General features: G+C 44.2%; 1 protein-coding gene across 1 annotated transcript in view; it reads left to right on the forward strand.

Annotated features, from left to right (window-relative positions):
- The window catches only part of MECR (mitochondrial trans-2-enoyl-CoA reductase), a 55,498-nt gene that overhangs the window by 15,592 nt on the left and 23,187 nt on the right, over window positions 1–16,719 (forward strand). The window contains exon 3 of the mRNA XM_073666056.1: window positions 5,017–5,148. Within this exon, the coding sequence (XP_073522157.1) occupies window positions 5,017–5,148 (132 nt within the window). The remainder of the gene's footprint in view (window positions 1–5,016; window positions 5,149–16,719) is intronic.

A 16,719-nucleotide genomic window follows, 5' to 3' on the forward strand; every position in this document is an offset into this window, starting at 1 on the left:
TAATACCAGCTTGCAGTCTCTGAGGCATGGACTTAATGAGTGACAAACAGCACTCTTCATCAATCTGGCTCCAACTTTCTCTGATTGCTGTTGCCAGATCAGCTTTTCAGGTTGGAGCCTTGTCATGGACCATTTTCTTCAACTTCCACCAAAGATTTTCAATTGGCTTGAGATCCGTAGTATTTGCAGGCCATGACATTGACCTTATGTGTCTTCTTTCAAGGAATGTTTTCACAGTTTTTGCTCTATGGCAGGATGCATTATCACCTTGAAAAATGAAGTCATCATCCCCAAACATCCTTTCAATTGATGGGATAAGAAAACTGTCCAAAATATCAATGTAAACTTGGGCATTTATTGAAGATGTAATGACAGCCATCTCCCCAGTGCCTGTACCTGACATGCAGTCCCATATCATCAATGACTGTACAAATTTGCATGTTCTCTTCATGCAGTCATCTTTATAAATCTCATTGGAACGGCACCAAACAAAAGTTCCAGCATCATCACCTTGCCCAATGCAGATTCGCGATTCATCACTGAATATGACTTTCATCCAGTCATCCACAGTCCACGATTGCTTTTGTCAGTCCACTTGGTGCAACAAGGTGTGATCACTCCTTTTTAGATGCGGACTAACGAGCAGATCTAATTTGATGCAGGTGTTAGTTTTGGAAATGAAAATTTATAGGGTGATTCCATAATTTTTTCCCTCTGCTTGGTCTGAAAAAAATTACCCTTATTGAGTACCACATTTTTAATCTTGATTTCTTTTAGTGTTTCTTAAAGCCCTAAAGTTGCCATTTGAAATGACTTTAGTTTTGTGCCATGTCTGTGATCTGCTTTTTTTCAACAACATTAAACAACGGAATGAACATCCTCCGAGCCCGGTGATTCCATAATTTTTGCCAGGGGGTTGGTGAAGTGGAAAAATAGGTAAAATATGATTAATGGGGCTGGCCACTACTTTACATGTCCCTTTCATGTGAGCTAACTGCATAGATGAGCTGTTCACTAAATACTTTGCTTTTCTAAACCCTGCAGTAACCTGAGCTACTCCTCTGATCATATGATCTCAGGCCTAGAATCTCCTGCTTCTTTTGAGGTCACACTTGGGGCTCTGGAAACTGACTGGGTGGGCAGGGCATGTTATGTGGGTGCACAGAGCTCAACTCTGCTGTTTCTGTCCATGCTGGTGCAGACACGGCTCTCCCTGCAGATCAAGACCCCTATCTATATCTGTATGTATGATGCAAGGTGTATATACATACAGTGGCTTGCTGCATACCCCTTCAGCATTTATTGTGTTTTGCTATCTCACAACCTGTTATTTCACAGTTGAGGGTTTGCATCAGTTCATATAAAGAACATGCCTACAACTGTGAACATTTGCTTTTCTTATTATTGTGAAGCAAACATCAAATAGGTCAAAATAACTGAAAACTTCAGTGTGCATAACTATTCACCACCTAAAGTCAGTACTTTTGTAGAGACTCCTTTTCTGGCAATTGTAGCTGCAAGTCGCTTTGGAGAAGTCTGTCTCTGAGCTTTCCACATAATCTGTTTTTTTTTTTTTGCCCATTCTTCAAGGCAAAACATATCTAGCTCCTTCAAGTTAGATGGTTTCCACTGTTGAACAGCAAACTTCAAGTCTGACCACAAATTCTCAATTGAATTAAGGTTTGGGCTTTGACTAGGCCACTCCAAAACATTTACACGTTTCTCCTTAAAGGGGTTGTCCGGTCAAAAGTGATAAGTCTGCAGTCACTCTGTGTGACTACAGACTTATGAATCCCCCCAGCGCAGGCACTGTGCACTGCGGGGATTCGCCGGTATGAGACCCGGTTACGGAGGTTATGTATGCGTTATACATAGTCCCAGCCAGTGGGCGTGGCCTCGCTCTCCATACACTTGTATTGAGCGAGGCCGTGCCCTCTAGTTGGACGTTCCCAGTGGCTGGTCACATCACATGACGGGGCATGGCCTTCGCTCCATACAAGTGAATGGAGCGAGGCGGTGCTGAATGGCCGGGGATATGTATAACATATACATAGCCTCCAGTCCCAGCTCTCATACCGGCGAATCCCCGCAGCGCACAGTGCATACTCTGGGGGGATTCATAAGTCTGCAATCACACAGAGTGACTGCAGACTTATCACTTTTGACCGGACATCCTCTTTAATTGTATCGAGTGTTTCTTTAGCAGTATGCTTTGGGTCATTGTCTTGTTGGAATGTGAATCTCCATCTCAGTTTCAAATCACTGACAGACTAAAACAGGTTTTGCTCAAGAATATCAATGTATTTCGCACCATCCATCTTCCCCTCGACTCGGACCATTTTCCCTGTCCCTGCTGCCAAAAACATCACAGCATGATGCTGCCACCACCATGTTTCACTCTGGGAATGGTGTTCTTGGGGTGTTGAGCTGTGTTGGTTTGGCGCCAGACATAGTGTTTATCTTGGTCGCAAAAAGGTAAATTTTGGTCTCATCTGACCACAGCACCTTCCTCCATACATTTGGCAAGTCTCCCATATGTCTTTTGGCAAACTCAAAACGAGCCTTTCAATTTTTGTGTGTAAGTAAAGGCTTTTTCAATCCACTTTTTCATAAAGGCCACCTCTATAAAGTGTGTGGCTTATTGTGGTGGTATGGACAGACACTTCAGTCTCTGCTTAAGAGCTCTGCAGCTCCTTCAGGGTTACCTTTGGTCTCTCTAATGCCTCTCTGATTAATACCCTCCTTGCCCGGGCTGAGAGTTTTGGTGGGCAGCCCTCTCTTGGCAGGTTTGTTGTGGTACCATGTTCTTTCCATTTAATGATAATGGATTTGATTGTGGTCCGGGGGGGATCATCCGAGATTTGGGAATTTTTTCTTTTAGAACACTGACTTGAACTTTTCAACTACTTTACAACATTGCCCCTGACCTACTTTGGAGACCACTTTGGTCTTCATGGTATTGTTTGGTTAGTGGTGACTTTTGCTTAATGGTGTTGCAGCCTCTGTGGCCTTTCAGAAAAGGTGTGTATATACTGACAGACCATGTGACACTTAGATTGCACACAGGTGGACTAAGCATAGGACTTACGAAGGTAATTGCTTACACCAGAAATTTTCAGGTGCTTTATCGTAAAGGGGGTGAATACATATGCACATGCCAATTTTTAGTTATTTGATCCCATAAATTAAATGTAATTTATGCCTGTATTTTTCTTACTTCACCAACTTAAACTATTTAGTGCTGATGCATCACGCACCAATCAGATCGCAAAAATATTTAAACACAGCTTGTACTGTAAGAAAATAGGTAAAAAGCCAAGGAGGTGAATACTTTTGCAAGCCACTATATACACACCCTGCTGTACACCCGGTTCCGTGTGTATATACCCTGCTTTATACTCTCTATTTTAGAAATACATACATTTTTTCTTTCCACATCCAATTAATCTATATATTCTAGCTATCCATTCTGTTTAGCCCATCCGTCAGTCTGTCAGTGAGGGCGAGTAGGGGATAATCTTTATTGGGAAGGCTGGTGCTTTGTGCAGTACTTCTGTTTTCTGTAACATTATCTAGTACTTTGTGTGACACTGTGGGTGCAGTGGGAGGGGTTTAGGCCGAGTTGCAGGGGGTCTACTCAGTGCTCAAGGAATGATGGGAAATGTAGTCAGGAGAGAGCAGAGGATCTTGCAGATGAAGGGATACCTGTGATAGCAGAGCCGGTGCCCGGGCACAGGAAGCAAAGCAGAGAGTCATAAAACAACATGAATCTTGGCAGAAAAGGTACATGGGGATCTTTAGGGGCATTATTCTTAAGCATTTATGGCAAAACCAGTAACTTAATCAGGGTAGTTGACAACCTCTTTAATCATTTCAGTACTGAGATAAATGGCAACAAAAGGGTCTGCCAGCTGCTTATCTTCTTAGCTATCATAAAAATTGTGTGGCACTATCCTGATATGTTTAGTTGCATTTCCTGCTGATATATGCAGGAGCTACATCAAGTACTACGGGATTGTCAGCTGCCATCATTACAGCTAGTGATTGGCTGCAGCGGTAGCATCCAGATGAACAGAAAGCATGAAAACTGTCTGAGACCAGGGCATCATAGGAAGACTATGATGCTGGGTGAATGCTGATGATGACAAACTGCAACTCAAAAAGACTGAATAGCAAAATACAAAGCAGAAGAATCTGGACAGTTCCTAGACATATCAGCCATATTGGTGCAGATATTAGGTATGAGCACTAGAAGCAGTTTTAAAGGAAGTCTGAAAGCTGATTTGCACTGCCCAAACTACAGGCAGCATGACTCTGTTTGCCTCCATTCCAGACAGGTAAGTTTTGCTAAAGTGTTTTAGAGAAAACATACATTTAAAAGCTGGCTGGGGACCATGCAGTTTGGGTCACAGATCTCCCCAATTATGTTTAGGGAGAGACCTGTCACTCAAGGGGAGCGGGACTGGAAGAACCCACTGGGAACTCGCCCTTTGGACTAGTGGTCCAAGTGTTGTCCCTAGTCTCCTTTTTAAGTGTATGTTTTCCCTGAAACGCCACAACATTTCAGAGTAAAATATTCTTGCCTGAAATGATAGTGTCTGATTCATGCTGCCCATGGTTCAGGTAGCATACATCATCTGTCAGGTTCTCGTTAAAGAGGTTGCCCACTGCTTTATCATTGATGGCCTATCATTGGGATAGGTCATCAATGTCTGATCGGTCGGGGTCCGACACCCAGCTGATTGATTTAAATAGGAGGCGGATGTGCAGTACCCGGCCACTATCAGAAGACTTAGCATTTTTGGCCGCCGACACCGAGGACAGCAGATCAGGGAGGTGCCAGGTGTCGGACCCCGACCAATCAGATAAAGTAGTGGACAACCTCTTTAAATTGTTGTGGGGAATCAGGACAGTAAGACCATCTTATATTTTATTTTATTTATTTATTTTTTACATGTACTTTTTAATTAAACATTAACAGGATTAAACTTAATATTTTGGTACTGTCTTTTGCAGGGACCTATGCACTGCTGCCTCCGCTTCCAACAGTAGGGGGAAATGAAGGCGTAGGTGTGGTAGCTGAAGTTGGAAATCATGTATCTTCAGTGCGGCCTGGTGATTGGGTGATTCCAGTGGATGCTGGTCTAGGTAGGAAAGAAAAGGGAACACCAAAAAACTACATGCAAGTCACTGTTCTTTGCTTTTTGTTGAATAACACTAATTTCTTTTTATTCCCCTCGGTAATGCTATTAAACCTCCCCACACATAAAGACCAAGAGCCCACAAGATTTTTCTAAGTCTTTTGACATACAGTAGTGTTCAAAATAATAGCAGTGTGTTCAAAAACATGAGTTAAGCACAAAATCTTTATACTAGTTTTTATGTCCATGCATTGGGAACATTACACTGTTTTCTAATTCAAAACATGAAGAGAAATGTATATAATTTTTAACTACTTTACAGAAAATAACAGAAAATGAACATTGGGCTGTTCAAAAAAATAGCAGTGTCTGCATTTGTCTTTACACTCACAATCTGTACTCTTTTTTTTTTTTTGAGGATTTAGCTTTCTTGTGAATCACTAACCTAATATTTAGTTGTATAACCACAGTTTTTTAGAACTGCTTCACATCTATGTTGCACAGAGTCAAACAACTTTTGGCACCTGTCAACTGTTATTCCAGCCCAGGATGCTTTGACTACATCCCACAATTTTTGGGCGTTTGTTGGCTTTGCCTCAGAAACGGCATTTTTGATGTCGCCCCACAAGTGTTCTATCGGATTAAGGTGTGGTGATTGGACTGGCCACTCCATAACCTCGATTTTATTGGACCAAGATTTTGCTCGTTTACTGGTGTCTTTAGGGTCATTGTCTTGTTTAAACACCCATTTCAAGGGCATTTCCTCTTCAGCCTAAGAGAACATGACCTCTTCAAGTATTTTAATATATGCAAACTGGTCCATGATCCCTTGTATGCGGTAAATAGGTCCGGCATCATCACTGGCCGCTCACAGGCATCACGTGACCCCCAGCTGCAGCCGGCTCTGACATCCACTGATGTCATGACAAGTGCTGGCTGCAGCCAGGGGTCTTTGTCTTCCTGGTTCCATGGTGGATGCCAGGCTGTGGGCGGGGTTACCCCCGCGTCACACCCGGTATCCAACGCGCACTCTGCATCTCCCCATTCATTGGGAAAGCATGTGGTGGATGCCGGGTGTGACGCGGGGGGTAACCCCGCCCACAACCCAGCCGCCACCGCGGGGCCCCAGCGCTGAGTCACGACTCACTTGATGTCAGCGCAAAGTCACGTGATGCCTGTGAGCGGCCACCGATAACGCCGCTCACAGGCATTCTCTGCAACATAAGGTATTTACAAAAAGTCTTAGGGGCTCCGGGGGGGATACATTGGGGGAATATTAGAAAGTAGTGGACAACTTCTTTAACAGTGGGACTTTGCAGGTACTTCTTGCTAAAAGATTAGCTTCACACAGATGTCTTCTAACTGTCACAGTTCTCACAGGTAACTTGAGACTGTCTTTGATCATCCTGGAGCTGATCATTGGCTGAGCCTTTGCCATTCTGGCTATTCTTTGATCCATTCGAATGGTAGTCTTCCATTTTCTTCCATGTCTCTCTGGTTTTGCTTTCCATTTTAAAGCATCGGAGATCATTTTAGTTGAACAGCCTATCATTGTCTGCACTTCTTTATAAGTTTTGCCCTCTCCAGTCAACTTTTTAATCAAAGTGCGTTGTTCTTCTGAACAATGTCTCGAACGACCCATATTTCTCAGTCTTTCAAGGAGAAATGCATGTACAACATGTGCTGGCTTCACCCTCAAATAAGGGCCACCTGATTCACACCTGTTTCTACACAGAATGATTGACCTCACTAATTAAACTCCACACTGCTATTATTTTGAACACGCCTCCTTTCAATTTATTATTGAAATACACTGACTCAAAAATATGCAGATCATGAATTTGGAGTCTGTTGGTTTTCTTAGTATCTACTGCACCAACTGGTAAAATGTTTGACATGTGGTAATATAATTTATACCAAAAACAGTAATTAATCTGATTAGACATATTGAACTGTTATTGTTTTGAACACTACTGTAGCTGTGCACCACTGTATAGCTATATGAAATCTTTAATTTGCCTATTATGCAGTTGTCTTTCAGATCTTCGCACCCTTTAATTGTGCTGTAAATGGTGGTTGTGAATCATATTTCTAAACATGTTTGATACATGTTCTGGTAATTGAGAAAAATTTCAGTTAGGTCAGTAGAACCATGTCTACACGCCAATCTAGATTAAAGTTGATCGATTACCAGAACTTACAATACGAATTGCATGCATTATTAAATAGATCTGATGAGCCTGGTGTACTTAATTTTGAGATCCTTGTCAGAATGGCTGTATATTTTTTTTTTTTAATATTTAAGCTCAATCTCTGCCCACCTAGCATGATTGACAGGTCTTCAGTGTCTCTCCTGCTGCTGTTGAGTTTTCCAACTGCTCAGTACCAGCTGCTGCCAACAATCCTGCTGTGTGAGCAAAGACTGAATATGGCTGGACTCCTAAAATGCTCATTTTAATATCAGGTTTATACAGTCATTCTGACATTAATTTTCAACGCAAGTACATATGCTTCATCCGGTTGAAGATATCTATATAATATGTACCGTTTGTGTTGTGAACTCTGCTGACAGATCTGCTTCAAAGATGTTTTCTGGTTTTATATACGTTAATTATTCCACCATAAGAAAAGGTGGTACACAAATAGCTCCAAAACATATCATCTTTGATATAAAAGAGAGCAAAAATAATAAAAAAAAATAGTAACTCTAAGAAGGGCTAGAAAAACGACACTAGAAGGCTATAAGACATATATAATACTACAGGTATGCAATAGTGCGAAAGTATACACGTATAAAGTGCATGATTAAAGTATGTTTACATTAGAAATTTCAGAAGTCTAGCAATATTATATCTTTTGCAACCCGGAGCTCCAATGCACGTTTCACCCAGCTTCATCATGCCCACCTTAATGTACTCGCCTACTATCGACATCTTTAGATCCAGCTCCGTTCTGCTCCTCTACTCAGTGACTTCGCCGATCTTCAGATTAGCCAGCTCGTTCTATGCTCTATGAATGAGCCGGAAGTCTCTTTTACAATGTAAGTCAATGGAGCCTCGTTCTGACACTCCATGGGCTTTGACTGTAAAAGCCAATTCTGGATCATGCAGAGCGCAGCATGACCCAGACAGTCTGCAGAGCGGTGATGTCACTCAGAAGAGGAATGGAGCAGCGCTAGATCTCGGGAGAAGGCGGCTGTAGGTGAGTATATTAACACACACACTACATACACATATACACAGATTTATTTAAAAAACTGGGGGGGGGGCTTTTAATTCCTATCCTAGATGCCTATACTGGTTACAATTATTTCAACTTCTTATCCTGGGCGACTTCAACATCCCCATAAACAGTCCCACCTCCTCATCCGCATCCCAGCTTCTATCTTTAACCATTTCTCTTGGCCACTCACAGCTTTCAACCTCTGAGACACACAAAGACAGAAACACCCTTAATCTGGTCTTTGTCCTGCTCTGTTCAATCCCCCACCTAGATAACTCCCCTCTTCCCCTCTCTGATCAGAACATTCTCTCCTTCACGCTCACAAATCCTCGCCCGCCCCAGCACACTCCTACCTATCACACATTCAGAAATCTACAAGCAATTAACCCTCATACACTTAAGCCCCCGTCTCACATAGCGATATCGCTAGCGATATCGCTGCTGAGTCACGGTTTTGGTGACTCACCAGCGACCTCACCAGCGATGTCGCTGTGTGTGACACTTTGCAACGATCAGGCCCCTGCTGTGAGGTCGCTGATCGTTGCAAAGTGTCCTGGACCATTTTTTGGTCGTTGGCCTCCCGCTGCCGCTGGCCAGCACACATCGCTGTGTGTGACCAGCGGGACCAACGATCTGGCTGGTAACTATGGTAAACATCGGGTTACTAGGGGCACGCGCGCACTTAGTAACCCGATGTTTACCATAGTTACCAGCCTGCTCCTGCTTGCAGCAGGCTGGTAACGGGAGCAGGACATCGTGGAACGATTCTTTCCACGATATCGCTGCTCCCCTGATCGTTGGTGAGCCTGCCTGTTTGACAGCTCACCAGCGATGTATTAGCGATGCAGCAACGATCCCTGACAGGTCGTATCGTTGTCGGGATCGCTGCTGCATCGCTTAGTGTGACGGGGCCCTTACAGACTCCCTTCACTCATCACTATCTCCAATCTCCTCTTTTTCCTGTCCTGATCTGGCTGTAAACCACTACAATGACACTCTCAGAAGCACGCTGGACCAAGTAGCGCCCCTCACCCTCAGGACCTTTAAACACAGAGTAAAACAGCCCTGGCTCACACCGCAAACCCGATTTCTCCAGCGATGCTCTAGAAGTGTCGAACGCCTATGGAGGAAAACTTTATCCACTATAAATTTGTTAAAAACATATAACTCTGCCCTTCACCTCGCCAAACAGACCTACTTCACCACCCTGATCTCCTCACTATCCAACAACCCCAAAAAACTCTTCGACACCTTTCACTCCCTCCTTCAGTCCTAAAGCCAGGCCCCCATCACGGACAATTGTGCTGAGGACTTGGCCTCCTACTTCACAGAGAAAATAGACACCATCGGTCAGGAAATCCGCTCCCAGCCACCAAGTGCCATGACTCCCCACTTCCCCTCTGGATCACTCTCCACATTTGACCCAGTTACAGAAGAGGAAGTCTCCAGGCTCCTCTCTTCTTCTCATCCCACTACATGCACCACTGACCCCATCCCCTCACATCTACTCCAGTCTTTCTTCAGTCGTCACTACTCGCGTAACTAAAATCTTCAACCTCTCCCTCTCTTCTAGTATCTTCCCCTCCTCTTTCAAACACTTCATCATTACTCAATTATTAAAAAAAACCTACCTTGACCCTTCCTGCTCAAACAACTACAGACCAGTCTCCAATCTTCCCTTCATCACTAAATTCTTGGAGCGCCTGGTCTACTCCAGCCTTACCAGTTACCTCTCCACTAACTCTCATCTAGACCCATCACAGTCCGGCTTCCGCCCCCTACATTCTACAGAAACTGCACTCATCAAAGTAACCAATGACCTGACAGCAAAACGTAATGGTGACTACTCTCTGCTCATTCTTCTTGACCTCTCTGCAGCTTTTGACACCGTTGACCACCACCTCCTACTCTCTATGCTCCACTCAATCGGCATAAAGGATGCTGCTGTCTCCTGGTTCTCCTTCTACCTATCTGACTGCTCTTTCAGTGTATCTTTCTCTGGCTCCACTTCTCCTCCCCCCTTCCTCTCACTATTGGGGTTCCTCAGGGTTCAGTCCTTGGCCCTCTTCTCTTCTGTCTCTACACAACCCCAATTGGACAGACCATAAGCAAATTTGGTTTTCTGTACCATCTTTATGCTGATGACACACAACTATACACTTCATCCCCTGACCTTACCCCCACTGTACTACAGAACACCAGGGACTGTCTGGCCACAGTTTCTAACATTATGTCCGCTCTATCTGAAACTCAACCTTTCCAAAACTGAACTACTTCTGCTCCCGCCGTCTACTCACCTCCCTAAATCTGACATCTCTCTCTCCGTGTGTGGCACCACAATAACGCCGAGCCAGCAGTTTTCTGGGCGTTGTGTTTGACACCAATCTTTCCTTCACCTTCCATATACAATCTCTTGCACGCTCTTGTTGCTTGCACCTGAAGAACATCGCTAGAATCCACCCCTTTCTCACCTTGGAAACAACAAAAACCCTCACTGTTGCCCTGATCCACTCCCGCCTTGACTACTGTAACTCTCTATTAATTGGCCTCCCCCTCACTCGACTTTCCCCTCTCCAGTCCATCCTTAATGCTGCAGCCAGGGTCATCTATTTGGCTAGCTTTTACTCAGACTCCTCCGCTCTGTGCTAGTCATTGCACTGGCTGCCCATGAATTATAGGATCCAATTTAAATTGCTTGTTTTCACCCACAAAGCTCTCCACAGTGTGGCACCCCCCTAGATCTCTTCCCTCATTTCTGTTTATCGGCCTACCCGTTCTCTACGCTCCGCAAGCGACTTTCGACAAACATCCGTACCTCCCACTCCCGGCTTCAAGACTTCTCCCGAGCTTCACCTATTCTTTGGAATACTCTACCCCAAGAAATAAGGATGAAACACAACTTACACAGTTTTAGGCGCTCCCTAAAAACACACCTGTTTAGGGCGGCCTATCACGTTCCCTAATCGAAATCCTTTTATATTCTTATAGCCCATCCCTTATTTCTCCAAACATAAGTCTCCTCCGAACCCAAAAGCACTACAGATACTGGCTGGTGATGAGCTCATGCAGCCTTTATCTATCCCTCATCCCCTAAAGATGGCTGGACCATCGTTGTAAATAAGCCCCTTCACTTTGTGTCACCGCCACCTCATCGTAGATTGTAAGCTCTTACGAGCAGGGTCGTCATTATTTTTGCTTTAATTATTGTATTATCTTTGGCTATGTTACTTATGACTGTTGAATATGAACCTCTGAATTGTAAAGCGCTGTGGAATATGTTGGCACTATATAAATAATAATTATTATTATTATTATTACTTCTTAGTACTAGTTATGAATAAGTGTGCAGGCACTAAATACAGACAGGAGTGGTGATCTCTGGTGGCTCAGAGCAGTCATAGACCGCTGCTTCATGTCACCTCTCGTCAAGAGAGAAGCTCTCCCCCCTTCTGGGCTGCTCTGTCGACAGGGGATCACTGTCAGTCATGCTGATTGAAAGCCAGCTCCTCCCAGTTAGGCAGCAGGGAGCTGGCTGTCAATCAACATGAAATTGGTAGTGAGGCCACATTGACAGATCAGAAGAGAAGAAGGCACAGCAGGCAGGTAGTTAGCAACTACCTGCCTGTAAGTTCTTAGTGCCATAGGAAAAAATAAGCAAAGTCCCAGATAACCCCTTTATAAATAATTTTCTGGGAAATCTGCTTTAGAGAAGGGAATGTTAAAAAATAGAGATAGCAAATACTTCTCCTTTAAAGGGGAGAACCATATTTCGCAAAACCCTTTTTTCCCAGCTGCAGCAAACTGCGCTTTACTCACCCTCTCCGGCTCCAGTGCGGAGTCTCCGCCACTGCTCTGGTGTCTGTTATTATCTGCAGCGCAGACATCACATCGACAGCTCTGCAGCCAGTAAATTAGCTCAGCGGATTGTGCCGTGAACTCTGGCAGAGCCACTGCGCTCTCTGATTTGTTGGGGCACTGCCCACGGGACATCAGCACTGCAGATAATAGCAGATATTGGTGCAGCTGCTGAGGCTCCACACTGGACCGGAGGAGGGTGAGTGAAGTATGTTTTGCTTTAAAAGAAACTGCAGCCTGGAGATGGAGTTTCCGAAACTAGAAGACCTTTTTAGATTTCCAGCTGCTCCAGTGCCACCTCCTAGGTGGTCTCTGCTAGAACCAGAAGTGTTTTCGTCTTGTCCATCAGTCATCTGACAACTGGTGCCAATTACCGGAACGGTCACGGAATCTATGGGTAAGTGATTATTTATTTGAAATTCCAGAAAAGCGAATTCTGTGTTTTGGTTTAACCCCTTACTGACATCTGACGTACTAATACGCGTCTGTGCCCTGGGACTTAATACCCAGACCCGTATTAGTACGTCATGGCGATCGCGCGCGCACACAGGCTGTGCGGGCGCGATCGCCGCCGGGTGTCAGCTGATTGTCACAGCTGACACCCGGTACTATGTGCAGGGAGCGGTCCTGCACCGCTCCCAGCACATTAACCCCCGCGATGCTGCGATCGAAGTCGATCGCGGCATTGCGGAGGCAAGGGGAGGTGATCGGCGATACTCACCTCCTCTTCCGGCTTCCAGCGCAGTCTGCAAAGGCTTCCCGGGTGTTGCCATGACGACCCGATGTCGTCATGACAACATCCGGGTCACCAGAGAGCAGGAAGATTGCTTGGACATGCGCAGTGCATCTCCAAGCAATCTTCACACTGTGCACTTCTGACAGCCTTCATGGCATAGGGATGGTGCTCCATTCCTGTGCCATGCAGGCGATCAGAAAAAAAAAAGTGAAAGTCCCAGAGTGGGACAAAGTAATAAAGTGTATAAACTGTGTGAAAGTGGAAAAAAAAAAAAAAAAAAATGTGCAAAAATATTATAAAAAAATAAAAAAAATAATACACCAAAAATAAAAATATAATGTACCCATCAATAAATATTATTATAAAAAAAATTTAAAAAAAACAATAAAAGTACACATATTTGGTATCGCCGCGTCCGGAACAACCTGACCTATAAAATTGTCCCACTAGTTAACCCCTTCAGTGAACACGGTAAAAATAAAAAAAAAAAAAAAACGAAGCAAAAAACAATGCTTTATCACCATACCGCCAAACAAAAAGTGGAATAACACGCGATCAAAATGACGCATATAAATAAAAATGATACCGCTGAAAACGTCATCTCGTCCCGCAAAAAACAAGCCACCATACAGCTCCATCAGCCGTAAAATAAAAAAGTTATAGCTCTCAGAATAAAGCGATACTAAAAAATATTTTTTTCTATAAAATAGCTTTTATTGTGTATAAGCGCCAAAACATAGAAAAATGATACAAATGTGGTACCGCTGTAAACGTACTGACCCGAAGAATAAAGCTACCTCATCAATTTTACCACACGCGGAACAGAATAAAAAAAAAAAACAATTCCTGAATTGTTGGTTTTTGTTTATTCTGCCTCCCAAAAATCGGAATAGAAAGCGATCAAAAAATGTCACGTGCCTGAAAATGGCACCAATAACAACGTCAAGTCATCCCGCAAAAAACGAGCCGTCACATGACTGTCTGCCAAAATCTTGAAAAATTATAGCTCTCAAAATATGGCGATGCAAAAATTAGATTTTACAAAAAATGCGTCTTTTAGTGTGTGACAGCTGTCAGTCATAAAAACCCCATATGATTCTGGCATTGCTGTAATCACACCGACCCGAAGAATAAAGTCGTCTAATCACTTATACCGCACAAGGAACGGCGTCAAAAATAAACTCTTGGGTTAGGATTGGGCTAGGGTTAGGGCTGGGTTTGGGGCTAGGGTTGTGCTGGGGCTAGGGTTGTGCTGGGGCTAGGGTTGTGCTGGGGCTAGGGTTGTGCTAGGTTAGGGCTGGGGTTTGGATTTTTTTCAAAAGTAAGAAAAAAAGATGACGATATGGCGACTAGTGTTGAGAGCAAGTGCTCGCTACTTGAGTTTGCATCGGGTGCTCTGGTATGCATTGAGTATCGTGGGTATTTGAGTGACATGCTCGAGTCTCTGCCCCATATGCTTCGCGGTCAAAAAACTTTACGGGGATTGCCTGCCATGCACGAGCGATCCCCGCATGTTTTTTTTTGGGTGTCTAATAACCGTGAAACATGCGGAGCAGGGACTCGAGCATGTCACTCGAGCACACGCTGTACATGGTGCATACCTGAGTACCCGATGCAAACTCAAGTAGCGAGCACTTGCGCTCAAGAATAATGACAACTTATTCAATATGATGACCTAATGTAAACAAATAATGTGCCATACCTCTGGGTTCAAAATGTTCACTATACACCTTAATAAAATCCTTGAGGGGTATAGTTTCCAAAATGGGGACACTTGTGGGGGAGCTCCACTGTTTAGGCACATCACGGGCTCTCCAAACGCGACATGGTGTCCGCTAACAAATTGAATGGAAAATCGGCTCAAATTGTTAGCGGACGCCATGTTGCGTTTGGAGAGCCCCTGTGTGCCCAAACATTGGAGCTCCCCCACAAGTGACCCCATTTTGGAAACTAGACCCCCCAAGGCACCTATCTAGATGCATAGTGAGCACTTGGAACCCCCAGGTGCTTCACAAATTGATTCGTAAAAATGAAAAAGTGAAAAAAAAAACACTTTTTCATTTTTATGAATCAATTTGTGAAGCACCTGGGGTTCCAAGTGCTCACTATGAATCTAGATAGGTGCCTTGGGGGGTCTAGTTTCCAAAATGGGGTCACTTGTGGGGGAGCTCCAATGTTTGGGCGCACAGGGGCTCTCCAAATGCAACATGATATCCGCTAACAAATTGTTGGCTCAAATTGTTAGCGGATATCATGTTGCATTTCGAGAGTCCCTGTGTGCCCAAACATTGGAGCTCCCCCACAAGTGACCCCATTTTGGAAACTAGACCCCCCAAGGCACCTATCTAGATGCATAGTGAGAACTTGGAACCCCAGGTGCTTCACAAATTGATTCATAAAAATGAAAAAGTGTTTTTTTTTTTCACTTTTTCTTTGTTACGAATCAATTTGTGAAGCACCTGGGGGTTCCAAGTGCTCACTATGCATCTAGAAAGGTGCCTTGGTGGGTCTAGTTTCCAAAATGGGGTCACTTGTGGGGGAGCTCCAAAGTTTGGGCACAGAGGGGCTCTCCAAACGCAATGTGGCGTCCGCTAACAATTTGAGCCGATTTTCCATTCAATTTGTTAGCGGATACCATGTTGCATTTAGAGAGTCCCTGTGTGCCCAAACATTGGAGCACCCCCACAAGTGACCCCATTTTGGAAACTAGACCCCCCAAGGCACCTATCTAGATGCATAGTGAGCACTTGGAACCCCTAGGTGCTTCACAAATTGATTCGTAAAAATGAAAAAGTGTTTTTTTTTTCACTTTTTCATTATTACGAATCAATTTGTGAAGCACCTGGGGGTTCCAAGTGCTCACTATGCATCTAGAAAGGTGCCTTGGGGGGTCTAGTTTCCAAAATGGGGTCACTTGTGGGGGAGCTCCAATGTTTGGGCACACAGCGGCTCTCCAAACGCAACATGGTGTCGCTAACAATTTGAGCCAATTTTGCGTTAAATTTGTTAGCGGACACCATGTTGCATTTAGAGAGCCGCTGTGTGCCCAAATATTGGAGCTCCCCCACAAGTGACCCCATTTTGGAAACTAGACCACCCAAGGCACCTATCTAGATGCATAGTGAGCACTTGGAACCCTCAGGTGCTTCACAAATTGATTCATAAAAATGAAAAAGTGTTTTTTTTTTCACTTTTTCATTGTTACGAATCAATTTGTGAAGCACCTGGGGGTTCCAAATGCTCACTATGCATCTAGATAGGTGCCTTGGGGGGTCTAGTTTCCAAAATGGGGTCACTTGTGGGGGAGCTCCAATGTTTGGGCACACAGGGACTCTCTAAATGCAACATGGTGTCCTCTAACAAATTTAACGGAAAATCGGCTCAAATTGTTAGTGACACCATGTTGCGTTTGGAGAGCCGCTGTGTGCCCAAACATTGGAGCTCCCCCACAAGTGACCCCATTTTGGAAACTAGACCCCCCAAGGCACCTATCTAGATGCATTGTGAGCACTTGGAACCCTCAGGTGCTTCACAAATTGATTCATAAAAATGAAAAAGTGTTTTTTTTTTTTCACTTTTTCATTGTTACGAATCAATTTGTGAAGCACCTGGGGGTTCCAAGTGCTCACTATGCATCTAGAAAGGTGCCTTGGGGGGTCTAGTTTCCAAAATGGGGTCACTTGTGGGGGAGCTCCAAAGTTTGGGCACACATGGGCTCTCCAAACACAACATGGCGTCCGCTAATTATTCAAGCAAATTTTACAA

This window comes from Phyllobates terribilis, unplaced genomic scaffold (assembly GCF_046119375.1).
Source record: "Phyllobates terribilis strain yellow unplaced genomic scaffold, ASM4611937v1 Scaffold_2__4_contigs__length_985480577, whole genome shotgun sequence".
NCBI lineage: Eukaryota > Metazoa > Chordata > Amphibia > Anura > Dendrobatidae > Phyllobates > Phyllobates terribilis.